The sequence below is a fragment of the Pristiophorus japonicus genome, chromosome 4, assembly GCF_044704955.1.
Source record: "Pristiophorus japonicus isolate sPriJap1 chromosome 4, sPriJap1.hap1, whole genome shotgun sequence".
NCBI classification, from domain to species: domain Eukaryota; kingdom Metazoa; phylum Chordata; class Chondrichthyes; family Pristiophoridae; genus Pristiophorus; species Pristiophorus japonicus.
This window is the reverse complement of record NC_091980.1, coordinates 185,870,450-185,889,207: the sequence shown is the minus strand read 5'-3', so window position 1 is coordinate 185,889,207 and position 18,758 is coordinate 185,870,450. Positions and strand designations below refer to the sequence as shown.

At 46.7% G+C, this 18,758-nt stretch overlaps 1 protein-coding gene across 1 annotated transcript in view; it reads right to left on the bottom strand.

Annotated features, from left to right (window-relative positions):
- Window positions 1–9,531: 9,531 nt before the first annotated feature.
- The window catches only part of slc10a1 (solute carrier family 10 member 1), a 37,369-nt gene continuing 28,142 nt past the window's right edge, over window positions 9,532–18,758 (bottom strand). Inside the window, exons 5-8 of the mRNA XM_070877885.1 lie at window positions 16,104–16,202; window positions 15,417–15,523; window positions 10,266–10,460; window positions 9,532–9,861 (exon numbers count right to left, since the gene is read on the bottom strand). Of these exons, the coding sequence (XP_070733986.1) occupies window positions 9,532–9,861; window positions 10,266–10,460; window positions 15,417–15,523; window positions 16,104–16,202 (731 nt within the window). The remainder of the gene's footprint in view (window positions 9,862–10,265; window positions 10,461–15,416; window positions 15,524–16,103; window positions 16,203–18,758) is intronic.

The following is an 18,758-nucleotide window of genomic DNA, read 5'->3' as shown; positions in this document are numbered from 1 at the left end:
TTCTCAAAAGCCTTCTGGCTCATAATTGACTGACTCACCCCCGTGTCCAATTCCATGGAAACTGGAATGCCGTTTACTTTGACTTTTAACATTATCGGAGGGCTTTTGGTGGTGAAGGTGTGTACCCCATACACTTCCTCTTCAGCCTCGGGTTGAGTTGCCTCTCTTACTCATTCAGCGTGATCCACGCCGGATCGGTCATCTTCTGCCGACTCTGCCACGTGGTGAGTCACAGCACATCTGCACATTCGCTGGAGGTGCCCCATTGTTCCACAGCCCTTACACACGTAGTGCTTGAATCGACATTGATGGGCTCGATGATTCCCCCTGCAGCGCCAACATGGTGTTAATGGATTCGCATTCACGCCCCACGGCGGATCCTGAGTCATCCTAGGTCTGGTCTCTGCGGGCGTGTAGGCCCTGCCATGTGCAGTTCTGCCTGTTGAAGGCATTATTTTATACACAGTACTTGCCAGTGAGCTTCGATGCTGCAATGATATCTGTTTAGTGTTATTGTCCGTGGACATGAAAGCCTGGGCTATCGTGATGGCCTTGCTCAGACCTCGGGATTCCGGCAGACAGCAGTTTGCGAAGAATGACCTCGTGGCCGATTCCAAACACAAAAAAGTCCCACAACACTTCCCCCAAAAATCCAGCAAATACACATGGTCCCGCACGGTGTCTTAGGTCGGTGACATAGCTCGCCACATCCTGGCCTCGGAGCAATGGTGCATATAAAAGCGATACACTGGCCATCAAGATGCTCTCCTTCGGCTTGAAGTGTTCCCGAACCAGCGTGCACAACTCTTCATATGTCTTCTGCATTGGTTTCGTCGTTGCTAGCAGATTTTTGATGAGGCCATATATCGTGGACCCGCAAAAGGTGAGGAGAATCGCCCTGCGCTTGACCGCGGTTTCTTCTTTATCCATCTTGTTGACCACAAAGTACTGGTCAAGATGCTCAACGAAGGCTTCCCAATCATCACCCCCAACAAATCTCTCATGAATACCAATGGCAGCCATAACCATGTGAAAGTTCGTGATCTGTTACTCGTTGCCAATTGTTATGTTCAGAATAACTCCACAAGACTGTATATTGTAAGCTCAAAGTGTTGCGACCTTGATCTCTTTAATGTAACTCCAGAGTGAGGAAGCAGCATGGACGACTGCCTTTTATACCTGCTTGCCCAGGTTGTGCGGGTGACCCTTGGGTCTCCCACAGGTGTGCCCCCTGGTGGCAAGTCTTACACATTGGTAATGTTTACATACATAACACTTTCAGTGCCTGTAAAAATAACAATGGCATTCACTTTTTTTGCCATTGGAGGGTTCCAGAGGGCCTCAGGGGATATTGGCTGCATCAACAAATTAGCAGTGCATAGATGCATCAACCAGGTCACTGATGTCCTTTTTGTCAGGTTCAATGACTAGATCATTTTTTTAATGGACACCAAAGCGCAACAAACGTATTCCTTAGTTTTTATCATCTTGCTAGGGTGCAGGTTGTAATTGACAGCACCCGTGTGGATCTGTGAGCTCCAACAGATAGAAGTGTCCCTTACATGAATTGTAAGGAATGCTACTCAATCAAAAGCAAATAGTATGTGGATCACTGGCATGAAATAATACGGGTGTATACCAGGTTACCTGGCAGCTCACACAGTGCTTTAATTCGTCGTCAATCCAGCATCCCCCAAGGGCCAGGATACAAGGGCAGGTTGCTAGAGTTCCTTGACTACCTACTGATGCTGTGTCTCACGACTCCCCGACATTCACCATTGACCACAGCAGCACAAAGGTACAACGTTGCTCATGCTTCCACCAGAGTCAGCATGGAGAGCACCTTTGGCATATTGATGTAGAGGTTCCAGTATCTGGATCATTCAGGGGGAGTCCTGCAGTGCAATACCACAAAGATCTCCAGGATCATCGGGGCCTACTGTGCTCTCTATAACCTGGCTATTGACAGGGGCATTATACCTGGAGAAGGCAGAAGTAGATTAGTGGCATAGGAAACACACGATGAGTCACCAGATGAGAAGGTGGACAGAGCAGAAGGCAGTGAAGCTCATACTGATGGAACCATTCTGAGAAACCTTATCATCGAGACAGTCTCTGGACCATTTCAATCATTTCATCGCTTCCTTGTACAATAAAACATTCAGGAGAAGCCAAACCGTTATCTACTTATAACCCTTTCACCAACAGTACACAACTCTTTTAAGGAGACAAAATTAAACATTAAATCAAGTGCCCCCGATCTGGGGGACACTCTAAACACTTTTCATATGCCCTTTTTTTGTTGTTTTTTTAAAGTTATTTTTGTGTTTTTCTTTGGGCAGTAAAACAAGAGATATATATACAAGTGCCCCCTATAAAAGGGCGAGGGAACACTAAAACCCGGCCAACAGTACACATACTATATAAACCTGATCACCTGGATTTATGAAAATACTCTGCTCGAAGCATCATCATTATTTCACAGAATTTCAGTGTTTCACTCTCATTTTAATTCCTTTCAACGTGATGTTTCTCCTTTCTAATACTGGGTGTTTTTTGTGCATGGCGAACTGATGTGGTGCTTTGTCTGAGGCAGGAGGATGGGCAGCTATGTGTCACTATCAGGCTTGAAGGGAAAAGGTGGTTCTCGCTCTGTGAATTTGCACATCAGATGGGCTGGCTTCAGGCTTCAGCATATCCGTTGGTGCAGGAGCCGCCTGCTTCTGCCTAATGTTAGGCTCCGGCACTGCCATTGGTGGGGGAGGGGAGAATGAATGATAGCTGTGGAAGTGCAGCCACCTAGAGAGAGAGTAGCAACATCCATGGTCAGTTCCAACCATCTCTTTCTCCCAGTCCCTCTGCCACTCTGCCCATAGGTTTGATGCTTGTCAGACCCATGACAGGATTTCCACACCGTGTGCGTATTGGGCATTATTTCCTCCTTGTCTAAAATACTTCTTCTGTGAACCTGTCCATACAGTCTGCCACAGTGCATTAGGGGGCCTGTATTGCAGAAATCTGAGCATTCATGAAAGAGACAAGACTCAGCTGTTGGGAGGTGGCTGGGAGGGGACGGGTAGGGGGCACGGCAGAACCCATGGAACTGCCTCTGGCTCTAAGGATATGTGCATGTTTTTAATACTGTAAATCAGCACCTCATACAAGGTCATGAAGATCTGGCCCCACTGCCTGTGTAGCTGCTGGAGGAGGCTCCTTTGTACTCCAACGAAGGAGCTTCCATTTTTATACCTTCTCTACAGCGTTCAATGATTTCACCTTAGTGCACCCTTCATACTCTCTATCTACATCATCAACCTCACCCCTTCCTCGGCTGTTGCATGGCAAGTCTTGGAATTGTGATGGAGTGCCTGATGAGTTGCTCTTTGCAGGCTCCATGGAGGGTCTGGCCTCGGAATGTTCTGCCATTCCAGGGAAGATCATAAAAAGGGACAAATATAAAGGTAAGTTAATAGTTAGGTGAATGTGTACTCAGGAACTTCATCATCACTCACAATTGCATGGAAAGTTCTGAAAGTTGACAATTTGAGTTACATTACCAGGACTGGAAAGAAAAGAACCCTGAGTGGGAACTTGCCGCTTCACCATCTCCTGCCACCTCTCTTGTTGAGTTGCTGAAACTCTGCTAGCCTTTCCTCAGAAGAATGGACTTCCTGAACTATAGCAGGTCCTCCTCCAGTAGCTGTGTCCAATCTTGTCTTAAATGTCACCTTCTTCTGCAGAAACATGTAATGTTATATATGTGGACTTGTATTTACTCTGTACAGCCACCAGAGGGCTCATCCCCTGGAGTCCCAAGGGATCCCGTAATCCCTTGGGAGCACAGCTATTTAAGGAGGTTTCACAGGTTGGAGAGGCACTCTGGAGACCTGCAATAAAAGACTAAGGTCACACTTTACTTTGAGCTCACAGTGTTCAGTCTGACTCTTTCTCCATACACAACAACTGGCGACGAGATACAGATAGCGAACCCAAAGATGCAGAGAACAGTGGGCATCCTGGAGAAATTTTCGGTGGGAGATGATTGGGAAACTTTTGTGGAGCGACTAAACCAATACTTTGTGGCCAACGAGTTAGATGGGGAAGAGAGTGCTGCCAAACATAGAGCGATCCTCCTCACCATCTGTGGGGCACCAACGTATGGCCTCATGAAGAATCTGCTCACTCCAGCGAAATCCACGGAGAAATCGTATGACGATTTGTGCACACTGGTCCGAGAGCATTTGAACCCGAAGGAAAGCGTTCTGATGGCGAGATACCGGTTCTACACCTAAAAAAGGTCTGAAGGGCAGGAAGTGGCGAGTTATGTCACTGAGCTAAGACGCCTTGCAGGACATTGCGAATTTGAAGGACATTTGGAGCACATGCTCAGAGATTTTTTCGTACTTGGCATTGGCCACGAAACCATACTTTGCAAACTTTTGACTGTAGAGACCCCAACCTTGAGTAAGGCCATAGCGATAGCCCAGGCGTTCATTGCCACCAGTGACAATACGAAGCAAATCTCTCAGCACACAAGTGCTGCTACAAATACTGTGAACAAAGTGATATTGTTTCCGAATCGTAACGTACAGGAAAGGTCACACATACTTGCAGCTGCACATCTGCAGATGACTCAGAGTCCACCATCAAGGGTGATGAATGCAAGGCCATTAACAGCTTGTTGATGCTGCGGGGGTGATCATCGTTTCCATTCAAACCGATTCAAAGAGTACGTTTGCAAGGGCTGTGGAACAATGGGACACCTCCAACGGGTGTGCAGGCAAGCTGCCAAGCCTGTTAAACCTGCAAACCACCATGTTGCAGAGGAGGACAGATCCACGAAGGATCACGACGAACCAGAGCCTCAGATAGAGGAGGCAGAGGTACATGGGATTTGGAGCACATGCTCAGAGAATTTTTTGTATTTGGCATTGGCCATGAAACCATACTTTGCAAACTTTTAACGATAGAGACCCCAACCTTGAGTAAGGCCATAAGCGATAGCCCAGGCATTCATTCCCACCAGTGACAATACGAAGCAAATCTCTCAGCACACAAGTGCTGTTGCAAGTACTGTGAACAAAGTGATGTTTTTGAATCGTAACGTACAGGGTTAATGCTGAATGTTGAACTAAATGGACTCCCAGTGTCAATGGAGCTGGACACGGGCGTGAGCCAGTCCATCATGGGCAAAAAGACTTTCGAAAGGTTGTGGTGCAACAAGGCCTCAAGGCCAGTCTTAACTCCAGTTAGCACGAAACTAAGAACTTACACAAAAGAACTGATTCCTGTAATCGGCAGTGCTACCGTAAAGTTCTCCTACAATGGAGCGGTGCACAAGCTACCACTCTGGGTGGTACCGGGCGATGGACCCACGGTGCTCGGCAGGAGCTGGCTGGGAAAGATACGCTGGAACTGGGGCAACATCTGAGCGCTGTCGCCTGCTGATGACACTTCCTATGCCCAGGTCTTAAACAAATTTCCTTCACTGTTCGAAGCAGGCATCGGGAAATTCCAAGGAGCAAAAGTGCAGATCCATCTAATTCCGGGGGCTCGACCCATCCATCACAACGCGAGAGCAGTACCGCACATGATGAGAGAAAGTTTAGAGATCAAGCTAGACCAGTTGCAAAGAGAGGGCATCATTTGACCGATCGAGTTCAGCGAGTGGGCCAGTCCTATTGTCCCAGGCCTCAAGGGAGACGGCACCGTCAGAATCTGTGGCGATTACAAAGTAATTATCAATCGTTTCTCCCTGCAGGACCAATACCCACTACCAAAGGCCGATGACCTCTTTGCAATGCTAGCGGGAGGAACGACGTTCACGAAGCTGGATTTGACTTCAGCCTACATGACACAGGAACTGGAGGAATCACCGAAGGCCCTCAACTGCATTAACATGCACAAAGGTATTTTTGTTTATAACAGATGCCCGTTTGGAATCCAATCAGCGGCGGCGATATTCCAGAGAAACATGGAAAGTTTACTGAAGTCGGTTTCGCACACCATGGTCTTCCAGGACGACATCTTGGTCACAGGTCGGAACCTGGAGGAGGTTCTTAGTCGACTCAACCGTGTGGGGCTCAGGTTAAAACGCTCGAAGTGCGTTTTCCTGGCACCTAAAGTGGAGTTCTTGGGAAGGAGGATTGCGGCGGAAGGCATCAGGCCCACCAACATGAAGACGGAGACAATCGAGAACGCACCGAGGCCACAGAACGTGACGGAGCTGCGGTCGTTTCTGGGACTCTTGAACTACTTTGGTAACTTCTTACCGGGTCTCAACACACTGCTAGAACCATTACATGTCTTACTGCAAAAAGGGAGTGAATGGGTTTGGGGTAAAAGCCAAGAAAATGCCTTTGTAAAAGCAAGAAATTTGTTATGCTCAAACAAATTGCTTGTGTTGTATGATCCATGTAAGCGTTTGGTACTAGCATGTGATGCGTCGTCATATGGCGTCGGGTGTGTATTGCAACAAGCTAATGATTTCGGGAAACTGCAACCGGTTGCTTATGCATCCAGGAGTCTGTCTAAGGCTGAGAGAGCCTACAGAATTATTGAAAAAGAAGTGTTAGCATGAGTCTATGGGGTAAAGAAAATGCAACAATACCTGTTTGGGCTAAAATTCGAATTGGAAACTGACCATAAGCCACTTATATCCCTGTTTTCCGAGAGTAAAGGGATAAATACCAACGTATCCGCCCGCATCCAGAGATGGGCGCTCATGTTGTCCGCATACAACTACACCATCCGCCACAGGCCAGGCACAGAAAACTGTGTCGATGCTCTCAGTAGGCTGCCATTGCCCACCACGGGGGTGAAAATGGCGCAGCCCGCAGATCTAGCCATGGTTATGGAAGCATTTGAGAGTGAGAAATCACCCGTCACTGCCTGGCAGATCAAATCCTGGACAAGCCAGGACCCGTTATTATCTCTAGTCAAAAGCTGTGTGCTTCACGGGAGTTGATCCAGTGTCCCAGTGGAAATGCAGGAAAAGACAAAGCCGTTCCAGCGGCGCAAAGGTGAAATGTCTATACAGGCAGACGGCCTTCTGTGGGGCAATCAAGTAGTGGTCCCCAAGAAGGGCAGAGACACCTTCATCAATTATCTCCACAGTACCCACCCAGGCATCGTAATGATGCAAGCGATAGCCAGATCCCACGTGTGGTGGCCCGGTATCGATGCGGACTTCGAGCCCTGCGTTCACAGATGTAATACATGCTCGCAGTTAAGCAATGTACCCAGGGAGGCGCCGCTAAGTTTATGGTCTTGGCCCTCCAAACCTTGGTATAGGGTACACGTCGACTATGCAGGCACGTTCTTAGATAAAATGTTCCTTGTGATTGTAGACGCGTACTCCAAGTGGATTGAATGTGAGATAATGTCGGGTAGCATGTCCGCTGCCACTACTGAAAGCCTGCGGGCCATGTTTGTCACTCATGGCTTACCCGATGTCCTGGTGAGCGACAACGGGCCATGTTTTATAAGTGCTGAGTTCAAAGAATTCATGACCCGTAACGAGGTCAAACATGTCACATCTGCCCCGTTTAAACCAGCGTCCAATGGTCAGGCAGAGAAGCAGTGCAAACCATCAAGCAAGGCTTGAAGAAGGTAACTGAAGGCTCACTGCAGACTCGCCTATCCCGAGTCCTGCTTAGCTACCGCACAAGACCCCACTCACTCACTGGGATCCCACTTGCTGAACTGCTCATGAAAAGAGCACTTAAGACAAAGCTCTCGTTAGTTCACCCTGATCTACATGAACAGGTAGAGAGCAGGCGGCTTCAACAAAGTGCATACCATGATAGCGCAAATGTGTCACGTGAGATTGAAATCAAATAATTCTGTATTTGTATTAAATTATGGACAAGGTCTCAAGTGGCTTTCTGGCACTGTCGTGGCCAAAGAGGGGAGCAGGGTGTTTCGGGTCAAACTTTCGAATGGACTCATTCACAGGAAACACCCTGGACCAAATCAAAGTCAGAGTCACAGACTATCCAGAGCAACCCAGTTTTGACCCTACCTTTTTTGATCCCCCAACATACACACCAGTGGCAACCGACACCATGGTTCACCACGAAGCAGAACCCATCATTCACAGTAGCCCTGCAGGGCCTAATACACCAGGCAGCCCAGCAAGACCAGCTGCACAGCAGCCCAGCGAGGGCCCAACAAATGATTCAACAACACCAGCTTTCACACCGAGACGATCAACCAGGGCAAGTCGGGCCCCAGATCGACTCACATTGTAAATAGTTACACTATTGACTTTGGGGGGGGGGGCGAGTGTTGTTATATATGTGGACTTATATTTACTCTGTACAGCCACCAGAGGGCTCATTAACTGGAGTCCAAAGGGATCCCATAATCCCTTGGGAGCACAGGTATTTAAGGAGGCTTCACAGGTTGGAGAGGCACTCTGGAGACCTGCAATAAAAGACTCAGGTCACACTTTACTTTGAGCTCACAGTGTTCAGTCTGACTCTTTCTCCATATACAACAGTAACGACTTACTGCAGCATCATTATCCCCTACAACAATTGCAGTGCCTTTTCCCATTCCATTCTGAAGTAGATATAGTTACTATTATTGTGTCGGTTAGCACTCTAGTAATGACTCCACGAGGCATGGTATTGTACTTGAACTGTGGTGACCTTAGTCCATTTATTGCAGCTCCTGAGTGAGGGTACAGCATGGTGGGCTCCCTTTTGTACCTGGTTACCTGTCGTGTACAGGTGACCCCTAGGTCTCCACCAGTTGAACCCTCTGCAAGCATAGTGTATACAGTGTGAAGAAACATCCAGTAGTCTTATGTAACCGTACATTGAGTGTACAGGGTATATACTTAAGTTACACATACACAACATCACTCTCCCCTAAGTCTTATGCATTGTATGCTTTGGCCCTAGACTTGACTGCCCAAAGCCCTTGCACCTTGTCTGTGCTTTGGCTTGGCTCTCTTCCTGTAAGCCTCCAAGTCCTTATTGCCACAACATTGGGAAATGGTCAGCAGTAGACGGTTAGAGGTTGCAGTGGGGGTTGAGTGGGTTCTAGGTGTGATCCATGTGTGTCCATGGCTACATACATCCATTTCACCCCCCCGCCATTCATAGACCATGTGTGTGGCTCAACACTTGCATGTGCATACATATACAAAAGGAAAGAACAAAAAAAAATACATAGGATTAATTACATCACTGTTCAGGTTTTGCAGTAGTGGAACAAGTACATTTTACAGGTAAGGGATATACGTGGTATCACAGTCTTGCGTAGGGTTGTGTAGGTGCAGGTGGGTGAGGACGCTAGTTCCAGAGTAACCGAATTGTATCCAGGTTGTCTGATGGCGGAGTTGCACCCCCTGCTAGCTGGGTGGGCTCGGATCGCTCACCTGGCTGAGTCTCAGGGCCTTTGCCATTGCCTAGTGGTGGGCAGAGCCACAGGAGTGTGTGGCCTCCCTGTCCTCCTTTGAGGGCTGCAGTGTCTCCCTGCTGCCCTTCAGTGGTAGTGGGAGTCTGGTCATCCCAGGTCCCATCAGAAGGGCTGGAGGGTGCGAGCCTCTTGCTCCCGGTACTGGCCCTGGTGGCCAGAGCCGATCTGGGGCAGAGTACCAGTAGAGGTGCCTTTTCCATTCGCTGATCGCTGGTCCTGCAGCTGGTATGCTCCCTCTGTGTGTGGCCACACTCCCTGGGGCATCGCATTGGTCCCAGAGACGCAGGCTACGTGATCGGGTAGCCCGCTGGACCTGGGTGCTTCCGACGGGAGGTTGCCCTTGTTTTTGTCGGCGTACATGTAGAACCTGGCATCACACATCATTTCTTCATTTACTGTCATAATACATTGGCTCCGAGCGCAATTGCCTGACTCGACACAGTTAATTACATTTACATACTTGCATTTGTCAATTACATCTTTTCCATGTGTACTACCGGCATCGCTGTACAAAGTTACATTTACATACTTCCATTTGTCAATTACATCTTTTACATGTGTATTACCAGCATCTCTGTATAAAGAGTGGAACTGTCCCTTTAATTGTGATGGGTTGCCGGTCTCCTTTAAAAGGGCCTTGCAATCTTTACCCCAATCCGGTTCGCTGCTCGGCATCAGTTGTTGCTCCCTCAACGCTGCCCCTCGTGGTCTGGCCACCGCCATCTTTACTTCAGGCGCTTCACCTCGTGGTGCGGGCGCCATCTTCTTTCTCTCCACGAGGTAGGCTGCGGTGATCCTTTTTTCCCCAGGTTCTGCCACGGAAGCAGGGAAGTTACCTTCTGCATGATTTTCTTCCCCTGGAGTCCTGCCACTGGAGCCTGGAAGGTGAGGTCGGGTCGTTCGGGCTGGATCATCTCATCGTTGGGTTGAGCGGTCTGTGTCATCTCCATGTAGTCGAGTTGGGCAGTTGGTTTTTCAGGTGTTGTGCTGGATCCAAATTTGGGGCCGTGTTGGACGTCGATCGCCGGGGCCTGGAGATTTTCCCAGCTCCAACGGATTTGTTTCATCCATCTTCTTCCGAGCAGTTTTGGACCATCACCAGCAACAATCCACAAAGGTAGCTTGTACATCGCGCCGCGATGGAACGCCTGGACATCCACACTGCCAACGACTGGGATGGTGTTGTTTGTGTAGGTGAGCAGCTTCACTTGGATCGGGATCATTTTAGGTCGTTCGATTGGATTGTCCCAGAATTTCTCAACGTCCGCCTGACTCATCAGCGATTGGCTTGCCCTGTGTCCACCTCCATCGAGATTGGAACACCGTTGATTTCAACTTCCATTTTCAATGGGGAACTCGCGGTGGAGCAGGAAAACACACCATACACCTCATCGTGGGGCTGAGCTGCCTCATGGACTCTCTCTTCATCATCGCTGGAGTCTGGATGATCGGCCAACTCTTCAGCGACTCGGTGAGTAAAATTTCTCTTGCACATTCGCTGTAGGTGGCCCTTCGTGTTACAGCCTTTGCAAGTATAGTCTTTGTAGCGGCACTGGTGGGCCCCGTGATTTCCTCCACAGCGCCAGCATGAGGCTGGCCGGTTGGCCCCATGTGGTGGACTCAGGGTTGTGGTACTCAGGGTTCTGTTCTCTCTACCCTGGGAGAGACCGCTTGCAGCAGCCTGGCCTTTAAAAGGCGCCAGTCGGTTCACAGTACTTGCCGGGTTAGAGTCCTGGGGGCGAGTCATCTGCTTGGAATCGCAGGCCGAGGACATGAACGCTTGGCTCATTTAATTGCCTTCTGCAGGGTGACCGTGGTGTCCGCTGAAAGCAGCCTGTGGAGAAGGCCCTCGTGGCCGATTCCAATAACGAAGATGTACCTCAGCGCTTTGGTGAGGTGGTCACCAAAATCACACGGTGCAGCCTGAGATCTGCAGCATATTTTGCGATTTCTTGGTCTTCGGGCCGTCGGTGTGTGTAGAACCGGTGTCTGGCTGTGAGGATGCTCTCTTTAGGTTTGAGCTGTTCCTGCATTAGCATTACGAACTCCGTATATGTTTTGGTTGTTGCCTTCTCTGGGGCTAGTAAGTCCCTGATGAGACCATAAACGGTGGGTCCACAACTGCTGAGCAGGATAGCTCTGCGCTTATCAGCCAGCGAGGTCGGTGTGTCTCCCGCCAGGTCGTTTGCAATAAAGAAGTGTTCTAGCCTTTCTACAAAGGCCTCCCAATCTTCCTCTTTGGTGAATTGTTGAAAGTTGCCAAGGTTAGCCATTTTTCGCATGGAAATTCAAAATCTCGTCGCCAGTTATTGTGTCTGTAAGCACTCTAGTAATGACTCCACGAGGCTAGGTATTGTACTTCAACTGTGGTGACCTTAGTCCATTTATTACAGCTCCTGAGTGAGGGTACAGCATGGTGAGCTCCCTTTTATACCTGGTTACCTGGTTACTCTAGGTCTCCACCAGTTGCACCCTCTAGTGGTACAAGCATAGTGTATACAGTGTGAAGATACATCCAGTAGTCTTATGTAACTGTACATTGAGTGTACAGGGTATATACTTATGTTATACATACAGAACAACTATTTTTTCAGTATAAGGTGTGTCACAGTAGTGTGAGGCAGACTGGTTGGGCTGGGTGCTCGTTGCCTTTCTGTCATTGTTCATAGGTTTATATGTAACCTTTAGGGCTGCTGACCAAAGACCGTGCGGCCTTTTGTCGGCCGGCACGGACACAATGAGCTGAAATGGCCTCCTTCTGCGCTGTAAATTTTTATGTTTATGTTTATGTCTGTAGTGTACTTATGAATGACTCCACGAGGCAATGTGTTGTACTCAAACTGTAGTGACCTTGGTCCTTTACTCGTAACTCCAGAGTGAGGCAGCCGCATGGTGGCTCCCCTTTTATACAGCCCCTGCCTCCAGGGCAGGAAACCCCGGTCTTCACCAGTTGCACCTTCTAGTGGTGCCAGCATATATATACACAGTGTAAACCTTATTGATAGTACATCAGGTAAACAAGTCTCCATCTTATGCAACTATACAGTGACTACACAGAGAGTATATCTATAGTCTGCATATATAACAGTTACTATACTGCTGCTTTATTGATCTTTGCTATATTAGATCCTTAGAACAGTAAATAGTGCAGATGGAAGCCGGAAGTTACAAAAGGACAAAGACAGATGTGGGTGGACAAAACTGTGGCAGATGGAGTTCAACGCGGGGAAGTGTGCGGTCATCCACTTTGGATCCAAGAACGATAAATCGGAATGTTTTGTTAATGGTGAGAGACTAGAAACTGTGGAGGAGCAGAGGGATTTGGGTGACCAGGTACACAGATCACTAAATACTAGTGTACAGGTACAAAAAAACTAATGGAATATTGGCCTTTATCTCAAGAGGGTTTGAATACATAGGGCAAAAAGTTATGCTTGACTCTTGGTCAGTTTGCATTTGGAGTACTGCACTCAGTTCTGGGCACCACACCCCAGGAGAGATATATTGGCATTGGAGGGAGTCCAGCTCATGTTTACCAAAATTCTATCAGGGTTGCATTATGAGGACAGGTTGGATAAACCTTGGTTATATTCCCTTGAGCTTAGAAGGTTGAGGGGTGATCTAATTTAAATGTTTAAAATGAAAAAAAAGGATTGATTGAGTAGACACAGAGAAGCTATTTCCTCCTGGGTGGGAATCCAGAACAAGGGAGTACTATCTTAAAGTTAGAGATAGGCCATTCAGCATGAAATTAGGAAGCACTTTTTCACACAAAGGGTACCGGAAACATACAATTCTTTTCCCCTAAAGGCTGTATCAATTTAAATGTTCAAGACTGTGATCAATGGATTTTTATTAGGTAAGGGTATTCAAGGATTATGGATCAAAAGCAGTTAAATGGAGTTGAGGTACAGATCAGACATGATGTAATTGAATAGTGGAACAGGCTCGAGGGGCTGAGTGGCCTACTCCAGTTGCAAGTACTTGTTGAAGCGAGTTTGGCTTGTGATGACAGAGCCATGCCCTATTGTGTATGAGATTGCACCATTACTACATGATGCTATTTTAACTTGTTCTTGTCACTGTGTGATAGAAAATACTAAATAGTTGCCACACGGCGGACAAGGGGGTCATTTTCACCTTTCCCCATTGGGCGGTAAACTGGCAGGGGGATCACCCATCCATTATAGAACCCGCCCAATATTCATTTCCATTGGATCTGCTCTGTCAGTTAACTGGCCAAGTGGTAAAATTATCCTCGGGCATTTTTAAATTAGTGTAAAAGTTCATATTTACTCTCCCCCCTCCTGATGAGGTCATTAAACTTATTTCAGCACTGCACCCATGTCCTTGGCATGGTGCTGCTGGTGTTTATGCCCTCTGCTACCTCTTGCCATGCCCTGCATGCCATTGCCTTCATGACCTTCCTTCCATGTCAAGTAAGGCAGCTTCTTTCTGCTCTATTTCCTGCAATAGCTGCTCACTGGCCTTGGCATCAAAGCAGGGTCCTCTTATGTGACTAGTCCTCTTTGGATTGCAAACTGTTTCTTTTAACTGTGATCACAAAATCTTGCTGCTTTGCACTGCCATTTTAAAACATGATCTTCTGATGAAAATCACTTCTGGCTGCAGCTGTAGGTTTCAACACTGCATATCCAGGCTCAGACCTCTTGACTCCCTCCACTGGCTCCCCCAAAGCCCCAAGATGCTCCAGACCCTTTTAAGTAACTAAAGGCTTTTATAGCCTTCAGCAGTGCTTTAATCTCTTATGCCCTCACGGCGATGCCCAGTGGGAGGCCTCAAGACCTGCCTATGTAATACCCATGACATGCAAATTAGCCCCAAGAGGAAATTGGGGGTGCAGAGAAGTGATGTCAGGTACATCGCAATTCCACTGCGTTGCCCATACAGTTTCTATGAGCCCCAGGAAAACCGGCTGCATTAAGTTAAGCCAAGTAACTGGTGCCTGCATTTCACTATTTACCATTCTTCTCAGTTACAGATATGCCTTGTGGATAAGACAAGTGGTTATTCATAGGAAAAAAGTGCACAACGTTGTCGGGCAATAAATTGTTGATGTGATGTTGACAGTTCAGCTGTGGAAGATAATTCTAGTTGTTGGCAGGAACATTCAAATCAATCTGGCAGATGTTTCATTGGCTTTTTCAAAGGCTTGAGCAGAAACCTCACACTCACGTTGAAATTTCATATGCAGGGAGGGCCCAGAAAGCTGTGCACCGACAGACTGGGGACCATGAGGTGGGCAAAATTGATTTTTTTTTGACAATTGCATTCCCCAGTTGCCGACAAGACATTGAGGAACTAATCATGGGATAAAAATCCTATGGCCTGTCTTAATTATAAAACTGCGAATGTAAAGGGACCATTATGTATGTTGCAGCAGATGTACAGAGTTGTCAGCCCTCCAGGGTTGTCCTGGTGTCTCCAGGAATTGAAGATTGATCTCCAGGATTCTGCTGCAAACAATCCTGGAGAAAATCATCGGTACACTAAACGAATAGTACCCTTTTAACACTTTCTTTGCACACTTTTGCTTATTAGTTAAAAAAACATTGGAGATTGGAAAAAGGGCTGCTTGACAAGTTGAGAATCATCTATTCAAGTAATGAAGAATCTGTTTGCTTCTCAACTTGTGTTGGGAAGGCGGTGCGCCGTGAGGGTGGGCATGTTGGTAGACCAATGGTGGGGACGGTGCTGTGGGGCATGGGAGGTCATGTGATGAAACCTCCAGGAATACGTCCAACCAGAGTTGCCAACCCATGATATGCAAAGCAGGGTAGAAATGGCTGTCCCATTAAAGCACCATTTCTGTTTTCCTTCAGTTGTATTAAAGAATTAAAAATATGATCATCTAGGGACATTCAAACTGCGACATACAGTCTTGAGATGTTCTTTGCACTTTTTAATTTGCACCATGGCTGGCAAGAGGTTTTTGATCACCATTCTCACTGATAACACAGACTCACGGAAAAGACAGTATGGAAACATTTGCATTTATATCGTGACTTTTTGGTCCTCAGCACATCCCAAAGTGCTTCCGAGCCAATGAAGTACTTTTGAAGTATAGCCTCCACTGCAACGTGAGCAGCAGCCAATTTAGCAAGGTTTCACAAGCATCAGTGAGTTAAATGACCAGATCATTTTTTTTTTAGTGATGTTAGTTGAGGGGTAAATATTGAGGAAAACACCAGGACAACTCCTCTGCTCTTCCTTAAATAGTGCCCAGCGATCTTTTATGTCCACATGAGATGGCAGACAGGGCTTCAGTTTAACATCTGAAAGGTTGGTACTCCTTCAGTACTGCACTGGAGTATCAGCCTCAATTTTGTGCTCGTCACGGGAGTGGGGCTTGAACCCACAACTTTCTGAGATAAGAGAGTGACCACTGAGCCTTGCCTGACACCTAAAGTAAAGGGGACACGTGGGAGAAAAAATACACTGTCAATTACCAACATACTCAAACATTGCACAGGTCTGCAATATCTTTTGATTCAGATCACTATCTTTCTAAATTTGTTCACTGACCACTTCAAAGTCAAGTCTGTGTTACATGATGTCGGGAGTATATAAGAAAATGACATTTTGTAAAAAATATGAATCTATGAACTTTTCATTATTTTCTGTGCATCCTTATATGGAAGACTCCATTTTACTGCTCTTGAAGGTCACTGCAGGGTCACGAGGTTTCTCAAATTCAGGAAGTGTAAGGTGTTCCATTGTGTTCTCCACAGGCACGTAAATCATTTTGGCACCTAAAAGAAACCAAAGATTATTCCTTCAGCAATTCTGTTTTAGTTAAAGTGCAACTGCGGCAAATTGCTACTCTTGTGTGTTCACATGTAACTGTGTTTTCTGGACTAGTTCTGCACCGTTAAGATATTCATCAAGAATTGCAAAGACAACAAACTGTCTGGCTAATATGGTGCCCGAAATCCCATCACAAAGTCAGACATCGATTCACGAATTTGCCTAATTTATCAACAAATGTTTTCAGTTGACACATCTGATGTTTTCAGGGAACAAATGTTCAGATTTATTTTTATTTCCAGTTTTCTCCGATTACCATTGACTACTGTCTGGGGCACTGTTTTCTGCTTGCCAGCAGCCCTTCCTCACCTCACCCAAGTGGCCTTTATTCAAGTGTGAATACCAACAAGTAAGCAGTGTGGTGAATGTGAGATGTAGCAGTATTTTAAAATCTGTTATTTGTCTCTTTCCCAACAAGAATGGGCACTGATCTCTCTCGAGAGATACCAGGCAGGCTGGCTCTTCTGATGGCCCTTATTACATGACCCTATTTAACACCTTTACAACAAGGGTGTAAATCAGCTTGAACACAGAACATCATTCTGCACCAAACCTTGAAAAGGACAGCACCCTGACTCAGTGTCACCCCCAAACACCCTCTCCTTCCTTGCCTGATTATAATCGCGATAAATTTTTGATCCCCTGAATATGCCATACTCTCCAGGTAAGTGCAGCCATGATGACATCAAATGCCTGTCTCTGTAAGTAGCATGTGAGCAAAATGTAGAGCGACTTAACAAAAAAGAACTAAGGTCAAATAAACTGTCATTATTTATCAGGAATCCTTACTCTGCTTGTTATTTTGATTGGGGGGAGGGGGGGGGAGAAGAGACAAATAACATCAGATTTAAAAATACTGTTACATCTCACATTCACTTCACTGCTTACAACTATTTTTGAAAACATTAATACAAGTGCCCCCTTATTAAAGGGACACTATAACCGACAAATTAAACTTTTAACGTTAAAGATGGCAGGAGAACAGGAAACATCTGTCCAGGCCACGTTTCTCTGCTGTATGAACAAGGAGTGGCATTATACTGGGCCTGCCTTCAGGCATGAGTTAAAGGAGAAGGAAAAGGGCTTTATGACACCCTTTAAATCCACCATCAGCAACTTGTGGCTGTTAGTGAAGATTATGTAGCATTGTACCTCAATATCCCTGCCATCATACGTAAGGGAATTACTCAAATGTAGAGCACCATAGAGCAAGTGATATTTTTATGGATATCTACAGAGATACCTCAAAGCACAAAGCAATCAAATGCAGGCACAGTTTCTCTCTCCAATGCCGTAATGGCTGTGATTGACACCTTGCTCTACGCAAAACTTCTGCACGGCAAGCGAGCCCCAGTTGGGCAGAGGAAATGTTTCACGGACATCCCCAAAGCCTCCTTGATAAAGTGCAACATCCCCACCAACACCTGGGCATTCCTGGCCAAAGATCGCCCTAAGTGGAGGAAGAGCATCCGGGAGGGCACTGAGCACCTCGAGTCTCAATGCCGAGAGCATACAGAAACCAAGCGCAGGCAGCGGAAGGAGCGTGCGGCAAACCAGACTCCCCACCCACCCTTTCCTTCAACCACTGTCTGTCCCACCTGTGACAGAGACTGTAATTCTCGTATTGGACTGTTCACTCACCTGAGAACTCACTTTTAGAGTGGAAGCAAGTCTTCCTCGATTTCGAGGGACTGCCTATGATGATGATGGGGTATCCACTAACAGAATTGATAGGAAGATGGAATCAGGTGGGAACAGCTAATAATTGTAGGCTCCACCCACTTTGGAGATATACTGTCATGCAAATCATTTCAAGTCAGCCAGAAGTGGATGAGGAAGAGCAGGAGGAGGAGGTTGATGTAGAGAGATATGGTGCGCAACTGCAAGAATTGTCCATTAATTTGTGATCAAGAACTACTTCCAGTAATGGATATATCTGTGCCCTCAGCAGTGTTGTCATTCCAATGAGAACATAAATGTTGACCATCCCCAAAGGACATTCAGCACATTATCTGCTGTTGAAGCTCAATGGCCATCTTTCAGCTTCCTCTCATCATTTGTTATCTTTCCAAAACCTCCCCAGCAAAGACTGCACTGAGTAATAACTGATCATAGTTTATTTCATGATACTTACAGTAATGCAATGCTCAAATCCCTATCACTATGCTTCCCCCATAAGGGAAACATTTTAATTTGTGTTTCTACTGTGCAATCGTGTGCTTCATGAAGTGCTTTCTGAGTAGGAAGACCATCTGCGGTGGCAGGTTGCTGTTGGTCATTGTGGGCCTCAAGAGATGGTAGTGGCATTAAACCTCTGGATATAGAGTCTGAGTTGTATCCGTTACTGGAAATAACTCCCAATACAGATTGACAGACAAACCTCATGGCCTACACACCAGATATCTCTATGTTGACTTCATTTTCTTCATTCTCTTCTTGCTGGCCTACAGCTTGTTCATCATGACTTCTCTTTTGATACAAAATGATGCAACATGTAGCAG